The sequence below is a fragment of the Schistocerca gregaria genome, chromosome 5, assembly GCF_023897955.1.
Source record: "Schistocerca gregaria isolate iqSchGreg1 chromosome 5, iqSchGreg1.2, whole genome shotgun sequence".
NCBI lineage: Eukaryota > Metazoa > Arthropoda > Insecta > Orthoptera > Acrididae > Schistocerca > Schistocerca gregaria.
In genome coordinates this window covers 523,221,967-523,243,095 of record NC_064924.1, presented here as the reverse complement: position 1 = coordinate 523,243,095, position 21,129 = coordinate 523,221,967, and the positions used below count along the sequence as shown (strand labels likewise).

Here is a 21,129-nt window from a genome sequence, read left to right as displayed (position 1 = left end):
CTCTGGTTTTCCCACAGTCCAGACTCGCTACCATACACTGCTGTAAATTCTCAGAAATTCCTTCCTCAGTTTAAGGTCTAAATTTGATACCAGTACTCTTTTCTTAGAAAATTCTGTCTTTGCCATGCTAGCCTGCTTTATATGACTTCTTTGTTTCGCCTATCTCATGTTATTTTCCTCCCGAATTATCAGAACTTGTCAAACTCATCTGCTTTGTTGCCACAAATTTTGGTATCATTTATCGGTAATCTCATTTCTGCTATTCTTTATTACTTTTGTTTTCTTTTTTTCGAGTTACTCTCATTCGCTAGCGTGTCTCATTGGACATTTCATTCTATTCAGCAAGTGGAGCAGTCATTCCTCACATTCAATGACGATAGTGGCGTCATAGCCGAATCTGTGATATCCTGCAACACAGCATTTTAATTCCACTCTTGAACATTTCATTTATTGCCATAATTGCTTCTTCGATCTGTAAATTGACTAGTAGGGGCGAAAGACAGCATCCCTATTTACACTTCGTCCTTGGTCTTCCGTTTTTGTTGTTCTTTCTTGTTTCATGTGCATATTGTATATTACTCGCCCTTCCCTGCAGTTCACTCCTTTTAGGGTTCCGTATCTCTGTCGTATAAACAAAAAATCACAGAATCACTTTATTGTCCATCCGTTTCTCTGTCTTTCTGTCTGCCTGTCCGACAGTTAACACCAAAAGATACGGCCATTTATCTCACATAATTTGCTATTCGAAAACTAACTCTTTGAAACCTATGTGGTGTTTCCATTAACATAGAATCATGAAATTTGGCGAGAAACGAAGTACGACAGGCACAAACGCGAGATTTGTTAATTTAGAATCATACTACATGAATTTTTGTTTTTGTTTTTAGTCAGTCTGTCTATCTGTCCGTATTTTAGGCCCCTTTTCTCTGGATCAGGTTAGCGTATCAAGTTCAAATTTAGGTTTTATACTAAAGGCTACGGTCTTGTGGGAGTGTAAAACAAATTATGATTCTATGTCAGTGACCCAAAAGATTCCATCATTTATCTCACAGACACTGAAGAGCTAAAGAAACTAGTACACCTGCCTAATATCGTGTAGGCCCCCGTGAACCCTCAGAAGTGCTGCAACACGACGTGGCATGGACTCTATTACTGTCTGAAGTAGTGCTGGAGGAAACTGACACCATGAATCCTGCAGTGCTGTTCATAAATCCGTAAGAGTACGAGGTGGTGGAGATCCCTTCTGAACAGTACGTCGCAAGGCATCCCAGATATGCTCAATAATATTCATGTCTGGGGAGTTTGATGGCCAACGGAAGTGTTTCACTCAGAAGAGGGTATCTGTAGCCGCTCTGCAGAAGTTCTATACGTGTGTCGTGTCACATTGTCCTGCCAGAGTTTGCGGAATGCACAATCGACATGAATGAATGCAGGTAATCAGACAGGATGTTTACGTACGTGCCACCTGTCAGAGTCGTATCTACACATATCAGAGGTCCATATCACTCCAACTGCGCACGCTTCAAGCCATTACACAGCCTCCACTAACTTGAGCAGTCCCCTGCTGACATACAGGGTCCATGGATTCATAAGGTTGACTCCATACCGATACACGTCCATCCACTCGATACAAGGCTCGTCTGACCAGGATACATGTTTCCAGTGACCAAAAATCCAATGTCAGCACTGACTGGCCCAGGTGAGGCGTAAAACTTTGTGTCGTGCAGTCATCAAGGGACACGAGAGGGCCCTCAGCTCTGAAGGCCCATATCGATGATGTTTCGTTGCATGGTTCACTCGCTGAAACTTGCTGATAGCCTAGAATTGAAATCTGAAGCAATTTGTGGAAGGGCTGCTCTTCTGTCACTTTGAACGATTCTTTTCAGTCGTCGTTCGTACCAGTTCTTGTAGGATCCTTTTCTTCCGCAGCGATGTCGGAGATTTTATGTTTTACCGCGTTCCTGATATTCCTCGTGCACTCGTGAAGTGGTCGTACGGGAAAATCCCCACTTCCTCGCTACCTAGGAGATGCTGTGTCCCGTCGCTCGTGTGCCGACTATAACAACACGTCCAAACTAACTTAAATATTGATAACCTGCCATTGTAGCATCAGTAATCGATCTAACAACTGCGTCAAACACTTGTTGTATCACACAGGCGCTGCCGATCGCAGGCGATATAACATCTCATAGATATTTTTATGGCTCACATGCAGTTCCTCTTCGTCGAAATATCTTGGCTCAAATTCGTTTAGGGGTTGAACTGCACGTTTCGCATTGCACATCCTAAATTAGACACTTGTGACCCTATGGGTAAATTATATGGCTGATGGCGAGTTTGCGACATACGAAGTTAGTATGACATATAATAAAAATAATAATAATAATAATATCGGGAAGTAAATTAACGACCCACAAACGATGTAGGCCACGCAGTTGCGATTTGGTTAGTATAATTTTTATTCAGAAAGCAAACTAATAGCGAAAGTGGTTCTATTTAGAATTATTATTACACTCGAGATCATATCCATTAGATACAGTTCGATCATTCACAATCTCATCGCCAATTAAAAGACCAATCCTCCACCTCGTTAAATACGCGAAAAGCTATAATTCACACCAGGCGTGGCTGCTCACCGCTCAGAGACTGAGTGACGCAATACCGCTCAACGCGAAATTTCTGTCACTTCGCTTCCTAACTACCTAAAGACCGACCGTCCGCTTTTGCGTCTCCACCAGCGCTGCACCCTTTGGTGTCTAGACCAGACCTGTCCACTTTAGCGTCTCCACCAGCGCTGCACCCTTTGGTGTCTAGACCAGACCTGTCCACTTTAGCGTCTCCACCAGCGCTGCACCCTTTGGTGTCTAGACCAGACCTGTCCACTTTAGCGTCTCCACCAGCGCTGCACCATTTGGTGTCTAGACCAGACCTGTCCACTTTAGCGTCTCCACCAGCGCTGCACCCTTTGGTGTCTAGACCAGACCTGTCCACTTTAGCGTCTCCACCAGCGCTGCACCCTTTGGTGTCTAGACCAGACCTGTCCACTTTAGCGTCTCCACCAGCGCTGCACCCTTTGGTGTCTAGACCAGACCTGTCCACTTCAGCGTCTCCATCCGAACTGTCCCTTTCGCGTCTGCACCAGCACTCTATGTCTACCCGTCCCCAGCCGCGTTTCCCGCACGCCGAATATCTTGGCTCAACTGACTAGGGCAGTTCCTTCCCTGAAGCTGTCCATCTGATTGGCTACAGCTTATTCTACATTATTTTACAGTTTAACATATTTAAAGCCGGCCGCGGTGGTCTCGCGGTTCTAGGCGCTCAGTCCGGCACCGCGCGACTGCTACGGTCGCAGGTTCGAATCCTGCCTCGGGCATGGATGTGTGTGATCTCCTTAGTTTAGTTAGGTTTAAGTAGTTCTAAGTTCTAGGGGACTGATGACCACAGATGTTAAGTCCCATAGTGCTCAGAGCCATTTTTTGAACATATTTAAAAAATCAAAAGTTGACCACTTTCACGTTATAAATAAAGTAACAGTAATATCCATTACATAATAAACGTTAAATTCTTTTACATAAAACCAATACAATTTCCTTCTTAGCTTTGAATGCCTTCCACCAACGTGCTTTCGGATAAATAAATAAAGAACAAAAGTAAATATTATGCACTAAACCTTACAGTAAATATTCTATTACCTACTGATTCAATAAGGTGTCATGCTGTCACCGTTCAATGTTTTTTGTGTGGAGGAAATAATGATCTGATGATTAACTGAAAATACTAATAATTTAAATTCACTATATCTTTTAAACAAATAAAGTTGTAGAGTTGATATTTTCAACATTTCTCATTTTAATGCGCTTCTGCATGAAATGTCAGTCGTTAAGAACTATTATAGATATGATGAATTTTCAAGTTTTATTGGAATCTCCATGATAATTTATGAAGGATAGTAGATTAAAATTACTGTGCCTCATTCCCTGAGTTACTACAATCTTAAATAATTTTCATAAATATTTCCCTTTAGGTCCGCCATACTTAACCTGCTGCATCTCCCTGGCCACAAACGGTTCCTACGGGGTTTCCTTATGACGTAGGTTCTCGTCTGTCTCACTTGCACATTACAGCGCCTAGGCCTCACTCAGCACAATGGGTGCTTGTGAATTGCCCCATCTCGTGGCACTTGGTCCTGGACGACAGGGTTTGTTTTACAATTCCTGAAGGCTGACTCTTTCAGCCACATATTGAAACGAGAACGAAATGCTCGTTAACTCACACACAACGCCGTATTCTGTCTGTTTAAATATCTCTGTATTTGAATACACATGCCTTTAGCAGTTTCTTTGGCGCTTCAGTTTAATTTGATACTCGCAAACTTATTATCAAGACATGTAGGGTACTTCTCTTTAACCTAGAATCATGAAATTTGGCAAGAAGCAATCTTTCGCAGTACATATAAGGAAAAATCGTGAAACTTGTTAAATGATAATTATGTAAAAAACATATTTTGCCATTTGAACGTATGTTGCATTCTTCACTGTAAGAAGCATAATATTCGAACGTTACTGCATGGATACATAAAATGTGAGTTGCAGATATGTGTTCGTAAATAAATAACAAGTATTTTATTAAATCATTTCTCCCCCCCCCCCCCCCCATATATAAGCTTAAGTGCCCTGCTAGCTTCTTTATCACGTCCGAACTTGTCCGAGGAAATATTGTACAGATTTTGATGCGCTCTTGGAACTCACGGGACCAATATCTTGCCAATATCAGTTTAGATAACAGGCAACTATTTTTGAGATTCTTAATTCCCGGGATGGGTGAACTATCTATACTCATCTTACGCTCTAGAGTTCGGTGTCCTCTTACGGCAGATAGTTTGCAGCTTGCGTTAGCGAAGCTGTAAAGTTGACCGGGTAACATGGATGACGGATGTAAGTTTGAACGGAACCCTCAGTACGCAGGTCCTACGCGCCTTTTGTTTTGTTATCCGACTGCCTGCCAGCCTGTCTGTCTGTCTGTCCGTCGGACTGTTAATACCTCATTTTTTTAGGATTGGGTAAGCATATCGAGTTGAAATTAATGTCAGACACTAAAGTCCACGGTCCCGTGGCGGTGTAAAAAGTTTAAGCTTCTGCTTCAATGCAGTCAAAATATATATAACCATTTATGTCACATATTTTGATAAATTATCGTTATTATATGATCGTTATCGGTAACAGGAATAAACCATCGTAATTCTCAATTCCAGGGACGGATGAACTATTGATGCACATAATCAAGTTTGTACGAAACCCTGCATTGAAGCGAGTCCTTCTTGCACTTATCCGGAGATTTATTCTTATAATTTCAAACATTTTAGATCATTTTACTTTATGGAACGCTTTTCATTAATCTAGAGATCCTATGAATGTGTCTCAATTTTTGTTAAGTCTTGCTCTGATTACCAAACACAGCCTCAGAACTGACTTTCTTGTCTCTTTACCTTTTCTGAAAAGAAACTAACCGGCACCTAACAAAGCCTCATTTTCCGTTTCTAATACTGTATATACTATTCATGTCAGCAAGGTAAAACCATGAGCTGATAAGCTATCTGTCGTTCCTGTCTCCCGGATTGTGAGGATTATGTTTATCCGAATCTCTGACGGCATATCACTAGTCTCTTGGATTCTAGGTATAAACGTGAACAGAGGTTGGGATGCAGCTTCCAACCCTTCCCCACCACCCATGATTTTAAAAATTCCGAAGGAATGTTATGTGTTCTTTCTCTCTTATATGATCGGAAGTCATCCAAAACTCTTTTAAACTCTAGTACCTTCCGCCGGCCGTATTGACCGAGAGGTTTTAGGGGCTACAGTCTGGAACCGAGCGACCGCTACGGCCGCAGGTTCGAATCCTGCCTCGGATACGGATGTGTGTGATATCCTTAGGTTAATTAGGTTTAGATAGTCTCTAAGTTCTAGGGGACTGATGACCTAAGAAGTTAAGTCCATTGGGATCAGAGCCTTTTGAACCATTTTTTTCTAGTACCTTCCATATCCACTCTCATTTCTCTTCCTGTCGCAGCATCAAATAGAGGCCTCCACAGAACACTTTCCACCTATTCCCTCTTTCTACTGTGTTTATCAGTGGAATTCCAACTGTGCTCTTAATCTCGCCAGCCTTGCTTCCAATTTTACCTAAGTTCTTTCGATTTTTCTACATACTGAATTAGTCCTTCATGCGATCATTTTCTTCAGTTTCTTCACTTTCTTTCTGCACCCATTTACCCTTGGCTTCTTATTTATTTCTTCATTAAGTGACTTAGATTTTCATTGTCTTGTATTTTCCCTGTGAAAATACTAGTAAGTGCCGTGTGGCGCGATAACGAATTATGAAAAGCATAGCAAAAATATTATCACCGCGCTTCCGCATAGAAATGGTTTCTATGTAGCAGCAGCATTAGCTTTAGCAATTTTTAGTGTATACCACGTACTGTTATCGAAGCATATCGCAGTCTGTGAACTCAAAATATAAATGTATTAAAGATTAAGGTCCTTGCTGCCCTGGATTACCATCTCGCAAAGTAAACTTGAAAACAGCGATGCGCGCACAGTCGAATATTGTGTTTGCTGAGTGAACTGTTTTCATTACACCGTCCTTACTGTGAATTTAAATTGGCTTCTGCTACGAACTATTATCTCACAAAACAGTAATTAGAAAGTGTGATGTCCGGACGATGGTAAAGCATGTTTATCAAGTGTACTGTTTTCGATGCGTAGCACGGAGTGCGAGAAATGAATATAATGAAATGCTATACACCAAAACGCTTCTCTGAGGAAACAATATAAAAACCGTAACGTTCCATCAGAGGTAAGAAATATTTAACAAGCTTAATGGCGTCAGTCAACATCACCTTTTTACTCAGTGAAGCTCGTTTGATCATCGATCTGTACTTCAATCAATGAGAACACTATAAATGACACATCTGCTGCATCTTACGCAAGTGGCCTTTTTCAAAAGCATTATTCCAGCGATATTTTTTATTAAGATTACAGTAATACGGTTCATGGACCACCAACATGGGATGACGGCAATCCATTAGCCAGAACTAAGTATTTCGTCAGGGGCCATAATAACTGTTAGGAAGCTCTTCTCTCTCAAACTACTTTCAAAAATATTTACGTAATGAACCTGTTACCGTTCATCTGCATTTCTTGTACGACTGTTTGATGTTGTTACCCACAGGGTTTGGCCAACAATATCGAAGCACCGCAAGAAATGTGTACCTCATCCTGAACGCATTTCACCTGGAACAGCACCTGCAAACTGTCCTTAATGCTTCCGAAAGTGAAAGTCGTTGTCAAAACTATGGTCTGTGTAAGTGTGAGTGCATTATACTCCATCTGAGTGACATAGAACGAAGATGTAGACTGAGGCGTCGAAGGAACTGGTGTAGGCATGTTGTTGTTGTTGTCTTCTGTCCTGAGACTGGTTTGATGCAGCCCTCCATGCTACTCTTTCCTGTGCAAGCTTCTTCATCTCCCAGTACTTACTGAAGTTACATTCTTCTGAATCTGCTTAGTGTATTCATCTCTTGGTCTCCCTCTACGATTTTTACCCTCCACGCTGCCCTCCAATGCTAAATTTGTGATCCCTTGATGCCCATAACATGTCCTACCAACCGGTTCCTTCTTCTTGTCAATTTGTGCCACAAACTCCTCTTCTCTCCAATTCTATTCAATACCTCCTCATTAGTTATGTGAGTACCAGTCTAAGCTTCAGCATTCTTCTGTAGCATCACATTTCGAAAGCTTCAATTCTCTTGCTGTCCAAACTATTTATCGTCCATGTTTCACTTCCATACATGGCTACACTCCATACAAATACTTTCAGAAACGACTTCCTGACATTTAAATCTATACTCGATGTTAACAAATTTCTCTTCTTCAGAAATGCTTTTCTTGCCATTACCAGTCTACATTTTATATCCTCTCTACTTCGACCATCATCAATTATTTTGCTCCCCGAATAGCAAAACTGCTTACTATTTTAAGTGCCTCATTTCCTAATCTAATTCCCGCAGCATCACTCGACTTAATTCGACTACATTCAATTATCGTCGTTTTGCCTTTTTTATATTCATCTTAAATCCTCCTTTCAAGACACTATACATTCCGTTCACTGCTCTTCCAAGTCCTTTGCTGTCTCTGACAGAATTACAATGTCATCGGCGAACCTCAAAGTTTCTACACTCCTGGAAATGGAAAAAAGAACACATTGACACCGGTGTGTCAGACCCACCATACTTGCTCCGGACACTGCGAGAGGGCTGTACAAGCAATGATCACACGCACGGCACAGCGGACACACCAGGAACCGCGGTGTTGGCCGTCGAATGGCGATAGCTGCGCAGCATTTGTGCACCGCCGCCGTCAGTGTCAGCCAGTTAGCCGTGGCATACGGAGCTCCATCGCAGTCTTTATCACTGGTAGCATGCCGCGACAGCGTGGACGTGAACCGTATGTGCAGTTGACGGACTTACAGCGAGGGCGTATAGTGGGCATGCGGGAGGCCGGGTGGACGTACCGCCGAATTGCTCAGCACGTGGGGCGTGAGGTCTCCACAGTACATCGATGTTGTCGCCAGTGGTCAGCGGAAGGTGCACGTGCCCGTCGACCTGGGACCGGACCGCAGCGACGCACGGATGCACGCCAAGACCGTAGGATCCTACGCAGTGCCGTAGTGTACCGCACCGCCACTTCCCAGCAAATTAGGGACACTGTTGCTCCTGGGGTATCGGCGAGGACCATTCGCAACCGTCTCCATGAAGCTGGGCTACGGTCCCGCACACCGTTAGGCCGTCTTCCGCTCACGCCCCAACATCGTGCAGCCCGCCTCCAGTGGTGTCGCGACAGGCGTGAATGGAGGGACGAATGGAGACGTGTCGTCTTCAGCGATGAGAGTCGCTTCTGCCTTGGTGCCAATGATGGTCGTATGCGTGTTTGGCGCCGTGCAGGTGAGCGCCACAATCAGGACTGCATACGACCGAGGCACACAGGGCCAACACCCGGCATCATAGTGTGGGGAGCGATCTCCTACACTGGCTGTACACCTCTGGTGATCGTCGAGGGGACACTGAATAGTGCACGGTACATCCAAACCGTCATCGAACCCATCGTTCTACCATTCCTAGACCGGCAAGGGAACTCGCTGTTCCAACAGGACAATGCCCGTCCGCATGTACCCCGTGCCACCCAACGTGCTCTAGAAGGTGTAAGTCAACTACCCTGGCCAGCAAGATCTCCGGATCTGTCCCCCATTGAGCATGTTTGGGACTGGATGAAGCGTCGTCTCACGCGGTCTGCACGTCCAGCACGAACGCTGGTCCAACTGAGGCGCCAGGTGGAAATGGCATGGCAAGCCGTTCCACAGGACTACATCCAGCATCTCTACGATCTTCTCCATGGGAGAATAGCAGCCTGCATTGCTGCGAAAGGTGAATATACACTGTACTAGTGCCGACATTGTGCGTGCTCTGTTGCCTGTGTGTATGTGCCTGTGGTTCTGTCAGCGTGATCATGTGATGTATCTGACCCCAGGAATGTGTCAATAAAGTTTCCCCTTCCTGGGACAATGAATTCACGGTGTTCTTATTTCAATTTCCAGGAGTGTATTTCTTCTCTTTTGACTTTAATACCTACTCCGAAATTTTCTTTTGTTTCCATTACAACTTGACAATATACAGATTGAATAACATCGGGGAGAGGCTACAACCCTGTCTCACTCCCTTCCCAACAACTGCTTCCCTTTCATGTCCCTCGACTCTTATAACTGCCATCTGGTTTCTGTTCAAATTGTAAATAGCCTTTCGCTCCCTGTATTTTACCCCTGCCACCTTCAGAATTTGAAAGAGAGTATTCCAGTCAACATTGTCAAAAGCTTTCTCTAAGTCTACAAATGCTAGAAACGTAGGTTTGCATTTTCTTAATCTTTCTTCTAAGGCAAGTCGTAAGGTCAGTATTGCCTCACGTGTTCCAACATTTCTACGGAATCCAAACTGATCTTCGCCGAGGTCGGCTTCTATTAGTTTTTCCATTCGTCTCTAAGGATTTCGCGTTAGTATTTTGCAGCTGTCACTTATTAAACTGATAGTGCGGTAATTTTCACATCTGTCAACACCTGCTTTCTTTGGGATTGGAATTATAATATTCTTCTTGAAGTCTAAGGTTATTTCGCCTGTCTCATACATCTTGCTCACCAGATGGTAGAGTTTTTTCAGGGCTGGCTCTCCCAAGGCCGTCAGTAGTTCCAATGGAATGTTGTCCACTCCGGGGGCCTTGTTTCGACTCAGGACTTTCATTGCTCTGTCAAATTATTCACGCAGTATCGTATCTCCCATTTCATCTTCATCTACGTCCTCTTCCATTTCCATAATATTGTCCTCAAGTACATCTACATCGCCCTTGTGTAGACACTCTAAATACTCCTCCCACCTTTCTGATTTTCCTTCTTTGCTTAGAACGGTTTCCATCTGAGCTCTTGATATTCATACAAGTGGTTCTCTTTTCTCCAAAGGTCTCTTTAATTTTCCTGTAGGCAGTATCTATCTTACTCCTAGTGAGATAAGCCTCTACATCTTTACATTTGTCCTCTAGCCATCCCTGCTTAGCCATTTTGCACTTCCTGTCAATCTCAATTTTGAAACGTTTATATTCCTTTTTGCCTGCTTCATTTACTGCGTTTTTATATTTTCTCCTTTCATCAATTAAATTCAATATTTCTACTGTTACCCAAGGATTTCTACTATCCCTCGTCTATTGATCTACCTGATCCTCTGCTGCCTTCACTACTTCATCCCTCAGAGGTACCCATTCTTCTTCCACTGTATTTCTTTCCCCCATCCTTGTCAATTGTTCCCTTATGCTCTCTCTGAAACTCTGTACAATCCCTGGTTTAGTCAATTTATCCAGGTCCCATCTCCTTAAATTCTCACCTTTTTGCACTTTCTTCAGTTTTAATCTACAGTTCATAACCAATTGATTGTGGTCAGAGTCAACATCTGACCCTGGAAATGTATTACAATTTAAAACCTGGTTCCTAACTCTCTGCCTTACCATTATATAATCTATCTGATACCTTCTAGTATCTTCAGGATTCTTCCGTGTATACAACCATCTTTTATGATTTTTGAACCAAGTGTTAGCTATGATTAAATTATGCTCTGTGCAAAGTTCTACCAGACGGCTTCCTCTTTCATTTCTCTCCCCCAATCCATATTCACCCACTATGGTTCCTTCACTCCCTTTTCCTACTCTCAAATTCCAGTCACCCATGACTATTAAATTTTCGTCTCCCTCCACTATCTGAATAATTTCTTTTATCTCATCATACATTTCATCAATTTCTTCATCTGCATAGGTAGTTGGCTTATAAACTTGTACTGCTGTAGTAGGCATGGGCTTCGTGTCTATCTTAGCCACAATAATGCGTTCACTATGCTGTTTGTAGTAGCTTACCCACACTCCTACTTTTTTATTCATTATTAAACCTACTCCTGCATTACCCCTATTTGATTTTGTATTTATAACTCTGTGTTCACCTGACCAAAATTCTTGTTCCTCCTGCCACCGAGCTTTATTAATTCCCACTATATCTAACTTCAACCCATCCATTTCCCTTTTCAAATTTTCTAACCTACCTGCCCGAGTAAGGGATCTGACATTCCACGAACTGATCCGTAGAAAGCCAGTTTTCTTTCTCCTGATAACGAAGTCCTCTTGAGTAGTCCCCGCCCGGAGATCCGAATGGGGGACTATTTTATCTCTGGCTTATTTTACCCAAGAGGACGTCATCATCATTTAACCATACAGTAAAGCTGCATGCCCTCGGGAAAAATTAGAGCCATAGTTTCCCCTTGCTTTCAGCCGTTCTCAGTACCAGCACAGCCAGGCCGTTTTGGTTAGTGTTGCAAGGCCAGATCACTCAATCATCCAGACTGTTACCCCTGCAAATACTGAAAAGGCTGCTGCCCCTCTTCGGGAACCACACGTTTGTCTGGCCTCTCAACAGATACCCCTCCGTTGTGGTTGCACCTACGGTAAGGCCATCTGTATCGCTGAGGCACGCAAGCCTCCCCACCGACGGCAAGGTCCTTGGTTCATGCGGTAGGCAGTGTAGGCATATGTATACAAATATAGAGGTATGTAAACACGCAAAATAAGGCGCTGCGGTCGGTAACGGTTATATAAAACAACAAGTGTCTGGCGAAGTTGTTAGATCAGTTACTGCTGCTACAATGGCAAGTTATCAAGATTTAAGTGAGTTTGAACGTGCTGTTATAGTCGGTGTACGAGCGATGGGTCACAGCACCTCCGAGGTAGTGAAGTGGCGATTTTCCCGTACTACCATTTCACGAGTGTACCGTGAGCATCACGAACGCGGTAAAACATAAAATCTCTGACATCACTGCGGCCGGAAAATGATCCTGCAAGAACGGAACCAACGACGACTGAAGAGAACAGTTCAACGCGACAGAAGTGCAACACTTCCGTAAATTACTGCAATTATCAAAGCAGGTACGTGAACAAGTGTCAGAGCGAGAACGACTTAACGAAACATCATCAATATGGGCTTCCAGAGCCCAAGGCTCACTAGTGTACCCTTGATCACTGCACGATACCAAGCTTTACGCCTTGCCTGGACCCGCCAACACTGACATGGACTGTTGATGACTGGAACCATGTTGCCTGGTCGGAAGAGTCTCGTTTCAAATTGTATCGAGCGTATTGACGTTTATGGGTATGGAGACAGCCTCATGAATCCCTGGACTCCGCATGTCAGCAGGGGAGTGTTTCAGCTGGTGGAGGCGTGTGCAGTTTGAGTGATATGGGATCCCTGATACGTCTAGATACGACTCTAACAGGTGCCACGTTCGTAAGCATCATGTCTGATCCACCTGTATCCATTCATGTCCGTTGTGCATTTCGACGGACTTGGGCAAATCCAGCAGGAGAAAGTGACATCCCATACGTCCAGAACTTCTACAGAATGGCTCCAGGAACACACTTCTGAGTTTAAACACTTCCGCTGGCCACAAAACTCCCAGACATGAACAATGTTAAGCATATCTGGGATGCCATCCAACGTGCTGTTCAGATCTTCTACCCTTGTACTCTTACGGATTTATGGTCAGCCCTGCAGGATTCATGGTGTCACTTACATCCAACACTACTAGAGACATTAGTGGGGTCCATGCCACGGCGTGTTACGGCGCTTCTGCGTGCTCGTGGATGTCCAACACGATATTAGGCAGATGTACCAGTTTCGTTGGCTCTTCAGTGTATACTGCATACAGGGAAAACTGGAAAATTCCATTCACTGAACCACAACGTGGACGTAATGGTGTGTTGAGTGATCGCAGTAGACAGTCACTTAAAGGGATTCTGACAAAAATAAGCGGACGATGGGTGTGAAACTCACTGCATGACTGAATGTCCCAATCGCGAATCTCACCGGCACCAAAATACCAAGAAGAGAAAGCCAAAAACTAGGAACTGACGGAGGAGCTGATATTCCAAAATGAGCCGTTACTGATGCCGATGTTCGTAGCTGGAATCAGACGTGATGTCAACTAACATTTGGCTCTGAGCGCTATGGAACTCAACTTCTGAGGTCATTAGTTCCCTAGAGCTTAGAACTAGCTAAACCTAACCAACCTAAGGACATCACACACATCCATGCCTGAGGCAGGATTGGAACCTGCGATCGTAGCGGTCTCGTGGTTCCAGACTGCAGCACCTAGAACCGATGGCCATTTCGGCTGGCTGTCAGCTAACATATGCTACTGAATCATTTTGTATTAGCAATTGTAATAAATAGTTAAAAAATTACCAAAAATAGCAACAGATTAGTTAAATAAATATAAATATGTGACGTATTTATAGTGTATTCATTTGCTATGTTAGTGTCGAGAATACGATTTTCTAACAGATATTTGCATAATGAAAAGATATTAAAAACTCAATGAATCAATACATAAATCAGATTCAGAATGCAACTTTTAGGGATGATAGCTAAGTGCTATGCCGTCATCCGAGATATCGTTTGTTGAAATCGCACGATGAGTTTAAAAGCTGATAATTCAGAGGTTCATTGTGTAAATGTTAAGTCACTGTAAAACGTCTACTTCTCTATTTTTAAAGATACTGAAAATATAGTTGTCATTGGATGCCCCTCGTTTTCCTGAGATCGCAGGTGTATTGAGATAGCCTTTATTATTTGACTGTGATTTATAGTCGAATTTCCAAGAACTGTAACCTTGCCATCTTTCAGATTATCTCAAAGGCCGTCAGTGACGGTTCATTCCGCACTCACCCAAGCGACTGACTGCTGCCCATATTCCCGAAACCGGGTTTTACCCGCTTCCTGTTTCCATGTGTCTGTACCTGGGGCCGCCTGGTGCCGGCCGGCCACACCCTGCCCTTGGGCAACGGACCATTCTGCCATACAAAGTAATTCACATCATACCAGTTCTAGGCGGCGACTTTGGTTTTCTTACAGAGCTTCACAGCTGATCACGTTAATGGGTGTTACACTACTTTCTTGCTTTCGATATTTTTATTTTCTGCTCCTTATATGTTTGATAATTTGCGCAGTCCTGCACTACTTTAACGTTGACTGGAACAATTAAATTTGAAAGCCATGTGTTTTGAAAGCCAAATTTCTTCGATTAGTTAGGTAAAGTGTAGTCTAGGGCCGGTATGCTTGGGAAACACCCAAAACACTTTCAATCTGGCCAGTAGATTCGACTTCTCAGACTTATGACTGAACTAGGTCCCTCTTGTGCCTTCAGATTTTGACATAATTATGCAGCCATGTCAGCCGGACTGCATAGCTCGTAGCACTATGATTCCACACTGCACTATGTTAGCCCCTAAAGAGTCAAGAAAGTTCCCAGTAGTGTATATCATAATCTTTTCGATCTTGAAACTTCACTCGTCTTTCACTCTCTTCTAGCGCAGAAAACGGTATTTTGTTGTATTGATTGAATCATTTGAGTCCGTAGATTTATAAATGTATAAATATGTAAGTCGATATTCTACAAAGTCTGCTACAATAGATCTGTCACGAGAAACCGAATATGGAGCTAGGTCTTCTTTATCCATAGATAAACTGTAGAGCACCGTTTTGATTCCGCTGAACAGCAATGGGAGGGGTGTTCTTGAGGGAATTGCGGGTCGATGACCGGTACGTGTACTGCTACTGTATTTGTCGTCCTGGGAATCAGTTCGTGGAGGTGACGGATTTGTTCCTTTGTGTAGCTCGAGCAGATCTGTACTAGCAAGTGCCGGAGGAAAGACTGACGTCTATTTTCTGTACTTTCATACTCACCGTAAAATGAGGATATCCTAAATCGCCGCCGCACTAAGGAAACTGTATTATTTCCCGTCAAGTACCAGAATAAATAAAGGTCGCGAGCAATGCTACCTGCGGTACTCCGTGGCCATCTGCAGGCACTTATGGTGAGATATCGGTCTTCTTGTGGTGTTGTACACTGTGGACGTCCCGTACTGTAGCGCCTGGAGACGTTTCCTGTCTACTGGAATCGTTGCCATAATCTTGAGATCACACTTTGTGGCACACGGACGGCCTGCGCTACGACCTGCTGCGTTTGACAAGCCTCCAGGCGCCCTAGTATTCTACCCCTCATAACGTCATCAACATGTGTCCTCTGAGCCATTTTCAACACAACTGTCACCATTATCACGTCTGAAAACGTATGCACACTTACTCGCTGCACCGTACTTTGACATCCACCAACACACCTCTGCCTATGTGGACTGCTGCCAGCGCCACCGTGCGACGACCACATGTCAAATGCACCGCATGGTCATACCCCGAGGTGATTTAAACCCGCAAACAGCCCACCATAGCGTTGTTTCACCATGTATGAGCTTTATCCTTAATTTATGAGCATGAGTGTATCTGCAGCAGCGAAGTAGTAACACCCGAAATACGTTAAGCGCTTATGGGCTAAAAGGCGCCGTACAAAATCAATGGCTTTGGACCGAGCACGGGACTCACAGCCCGAACCACGCGCCACTGTTAAGTATTAATGAAGGACTGGGTCCCTTACTTCGATTGCACATATTTCATTAAGGTCAATCCAACACATTTATTTCAAATAACATTGAAACGTCCCCTTAGAAATATTGTACACGACTGTGCTTAAACTGACACACAATAGTTTTTAGCGCAACGCAATCTGACTTTCAATAATCCCTACAAAAGAATGGCCCTGACTAACATTAACCTATACCTTTCACAAATCACTTACCTCACAAAAAATCTTCATTACTCGAACTACTGCAATACAGCAAGCACCACAACTGCCAGCTAAATAAAAGATTCAAACTACTGAAGGCACTAACTACTGATAGCCATAGTTAGCGAATGACAGATTTTAATAGAGAACAAACAATGTATTTACCTCAACAGTCATAATATATATATCAGTTCATGACACCAATTCTTACAAATTTCAAAACTCCGCCATCTCTCTCCCCACGTCCACCACTGCTGGCGGCTCACCTCCAACTGCGCAACGCTACGCGCTGTTAGCATCCAGCTGCCGCTGCCCTACACTACAATGGCAGACAACAATGCAAACTAACCACAGACTGCGCACAGCACAGCCAGTGATTTTTCATACAGAGCGCTATGTGGCGTTACCAATAAGAAAACCTAAACAGCCTACTTACAACATAAATGAAGTTACATCTGAATCTGTCTGACATTAGACAGGAATAAAAATATCAATTTCTATTATCAGCTGATTTCGTGTATGAAGCGCGAGTTAAGCCAATAACCAGATAAACTGCACAATTCTGCGTAATTCAAAACAAGGAGAAAAACAAAATTGAATCAATACACCCCACTGACAAATATCCAAAAAACCTTACAAAACTACTCAAAAATATACACTGAAGTGGGGAGCAGTCATTCACCCGACACAACGCTTCATAAATGAGTTCAATAACATAGCTGCGTGCCCCAGAAAACTGCAAGACATTAAATACACTTCATTTGACGAATAAATAATCATTAAAATTAAGCCACTCCTGTTAGAACTGCAGTGTCCTAAAGAAACCGGCGCTTATTCTGAAAGAACAATTTTTTTTTATATGTTTAAATTACATCAATAAGGAATTCCAAAAGATGTCCAATGGAACCCTTCTAGGCGGAGGCTGAGCCAGAAACACAGAATGCCAGAAAAACACAGTTTTGCTGTGAAATCTTACAGGACACCCAGAGGCAGATACAGACAAGGGGTCGGCACCCACAAATAACACAGGCTAAGAGGCAGGCTGGGAGCACATTCTACGAGAACTTGTTCACACTATGCTCACCACAAACTGTAGACCTTCCGGCCGAGGATCAGCTTGCGGTGGCTGGCAGAAGGACGAAGCAAATAAGGCGGGCCGCAAGATGAGACGCAGGCCCGTGAGCTGACGCAGGGGGCCTCACGCCAAATTCCTCACGGCAGCGTGAGTCGCGGTGAACAATCAACGCAATTTGGATCGCAGTTTCAATACGCAGTTTGCTGAGGAACTTCGACTCTGGCAGAGGTGACGACTACTTCTGCTCTATTAATAGATATAAGTTCAGAATCGCATTCCGATTCTGTGTTTGAGTTCGAAACGGTATGTTACATCGCTTTGATGAAACAAAAAGCAGAAAAAAGTGCGTACATGAAAAGAAGACTAAGTCATGGGGAATTCACTCTAACTAAGGAATTTGATGATGAACAACTCACGAATTATTTTAGATTAAACCATGATCAATTCCAATAAGTGCATGGTCTCACCAAGAATGAAATTGACAGACAGGGATGCAACGCTGCAAGGCCGATTGGAACCAAGGGGAAACTAGCTGTGTTTTTAAGGTAAGCTATTATGATTAACATATATCTCTATATATAAAAATGTTTTGTTGGTTTGTGAATAGCCACTAACCTCCGAAAGCTCTTGATCGATTGCTTTGAAATTTTGACACAACGTTGCATTCTAATACAGGATGCTTTTTAGGTACCTATTTCTTTAATATATTATATATAACCTATATTTAACAAGGACAGAGCACATCACGAAAATTTGCTACAGAGTTTTAACAATGTCAATGTAAAATGTTAACAACGAATGAAAACGCAATTTACCATTTCGTATGTCCGTTTCCTTGGGGACTTCCTCCCACTTCTCAGCTTTCAAGTAATCTTCATGGCTTGTATCATACAGAACTTTGCGAACACGTACGGCTTTAGTTAGCTTTTCCTCCATTTCGAACTACCAACAGCCAGAACCACGGTGAGCCTCGCAGTAAACTGCATACAGGAGACTGCGGTCCGGAGGGTCACCAAACGCAGGAACTGTGTCACGTCACGCTGCGCTCTCCCGTGCGCAGGACCTATCAGGCCCACGCCGTGCTTCTCACACAGGCACCTCGATTTGTACAAACATCTTGGCCAACACCAACTCCTGACTCCCCTCTCACTGCGAGGCTTGGCACAGTTTATATGAAACGCCTTCCAGGCAACCAGTAACCGCCGCAGGAGTTTCACGATTAGCTAACATCCCAGCGTAACAGACATCACACACGTGCTTACGCCCGAGCCACAACTCCGCCAGACCCTCTCGCCGACCAGCTCGCCCCAGCCGAAAACGCAAAGATGGTCATGCCCGTGGACGCGCCAAAGATAACAAGCCGATCGCTGACGATCGACCAGCGATATGGCTCAGACTTGAGCTGCAGCAGACGTTGAGGACAGAATTCGCGTTCTACGCATCCGAACGCTCACTCCGTGTGTATTCGTCCTCTATGTTTTCACCCCCGTAGCCTAGAGCGAAGTGCCGAGACGCGGTGCTGCGGCTACGCTGTCGGGACGCCGGGAGCACGTGCGTCCGTTGCCACGGCGACGCGCATGCGCAGCTGCCGCTTCTATTGCTGGCTCGTCGGCCCCGTTTGCCAGCGGCCGGCAGTGATCGCGATGGTCGCGGCGAGTGCCGGGACGGTGGACCGCGCCGGCCGCTGCCCGCCGGTGTACGCGTGTCTGTGCGCGCTGCTGCTGGCGCAGCTCGCCTCCTCCTTCTACCTGCTGCGCTACGTGCAGAGGGTGGAGCGCAGCTGCTGCTGCTGCACGCCTGAGGAAGGCGGCAGCGCGGACGAAACGGCTCGCGTGCGCGTGCCGCGCAGCGCACAGGTGGCGGGCAAGTTCATCGGCCAGGGGGCCAACGTAGAGTTCCTCGGCACCAACAAAACGAGGCCTGCGAACAAGACGTCCGGGGGCGACGAGGATTGGGTTACGCTGGACACCGTCTCTAGAGTACCGGTGAGTGTCGCACAACAAACGACACACCAACTACAAGCGGCATCGCCAGAGCTGATACGCAAAGGCCAAGCTACTGCATTTTGTTTTTACTGTGTTGTTCGTTTCTTTTTCCGTACATCGCGTGCAGCGCATATCGGAACGATAATGACGACGACGACGACGACGACGACGATGCTAGTTCAAGTGCACTGCATTTGCGTCTAATAAAAACTAAGTACACTGGCACAATAAAGCACTAAAGCCGTGCTGATGCATGGCTTTAGAAAGCATCGCTCCTGCGAGACGCAACTCGCCCTTTTTTCACATGATATCTTCCGAACCATGGATGAAGGGTATCAGACGGATGCCATATTCCTTGGCTTCCGGAAAGCGTTTGACTAGGTGCGCCACTGCAGACTCCTAACTAAGGTACGAGCATATGGGATTGGTTTCCAAATATGTGAGTGGCTCGAAGACTTCTTAAGTAATAGAACCCAGCTCGTTGTCCTCGATGGTGATTGTTCATCGGAGGTGAGGGTATCATCTAGAGCGCCCCAGGGAAGCGTGGTAGATCTGCTGTTGTTTTCTATCTACAAAAACGATCTTTTGGATAGGGTGGATAGCAATGTGCGGCTGTTTGCCGATGATGCTGTGGTGTAAGGGAAGGTGTCGTCGTTGAGTGACTGTAGGAGAATACAAGATGACTTGGACATGATTTGTGATTGGTGTAAAGAATGGCAGCAAACACTAAATATAGATAAATGTAAATTAATGCCGATGAATAGGAAAAAGAATGCCGTAATGTTTGAATACTCCATTAGTAGTGTAGCGCTTGACACAGTCACGTCGAGTAAATACTTGGGCGTAACACTGCAGAGCGATATGAAGTGGGACAAGCATGTAATGGCAGTTTTGTGGAAGGCGTATAGTCGTATTCGGTTCATTGGTAGAATTTTGGGAAGATGTGGTTCATCTGTAAAGGAGACCGCTTATAAAACACTAATACGACCTATTCTTGAGTACTGCTCGAGCGTTTGGGATTCCTATCAGGTCGATTGAGGGAGGACATAGGAGCAATTCAGAGGCGGGCTGCTAGATTTGTTACTGGTATGTTTCATCATCACGCTAGTGTTACGGAAATGCGTCAGCAACTCGGGTGAGAGTCTCTAGAGGACAGGAGGCGTTCTTTTCGTGAATCGCTACTGAGGAAAGTTAGAGTACCAGCATTTGAGGCTGACTGCAGTACAGTTTTACTGCCGCCAATTTATATTTCGCGGAAAGACCACAAAGATAAGATAAGAGAGATTAGGGCTCGTACAGAGGCATATAGGCAGTCATTTTTCCCTCATTCTGTTTGGAAGTGGAACAGGAAGAGAAGATGCTAGTTGTGGTACGAAGTACCCTCCGCCACGCACTGTATGGTATGTTGATGTATGTAGATGTAGATAATAATCTAAAACACCAACGAAACTTCGAACGAAAACAGTAAAGTATGTGAGCTGTCATTGATAACTGGGTCAGGTACAGTCACGAAATGAGGTATAATTTGATCAACTTGATCCATGGTACAGCGACATCAAGAATCTATTTAAAAGCAGCAGTGTCCGAAATCTAAATAAACAAGAATTGCGATTACAGTTGAAGGTTAACTTCAAATTCGTCTTTCATGTTCTTAAGTTGTCGCTAGCTGTTACATCTACGAGAGTCAGACCTCCGAGAACCTGTGCGTTTCCAGGACGGCCAGCGTGGATGCCGAAAGAAAAATCGGGTATCAGGCGGTCTAA

General features: G+C 44.3%; 1 protein-coding gene across 2 annotated transcripts in view; it reads left to right on the top strand.

Annotated features, from left to right (window-relative positions):
• The window catches only part of LOC126272321 (uncharacterized), a 974,015-nt gene that overhangs the window by 181,754 nt on the left and 771,132 nt on the right, over positions 1-21,129 (top strand). Inside the window, exon 1 of one of the 2 annotated variants that reach the window (XM_049975104.1) lies at positions 19,018-19,366. The exons of the other annotated variant lie outside the window; for it this stretch is intronic. Within the exon in view, the coding sequence (XP_049831061.1) occupies positions 19,025-19,366 (342 nt within the window). The 5' untranslated portion in view covers positions 19,018-19,024. Of the gene's footprint in view, positions 1-19,017; positions 19,367-21,129 lie in introns of those variants that run through there. 2 annotated transcript variants of the gene reach the window in all.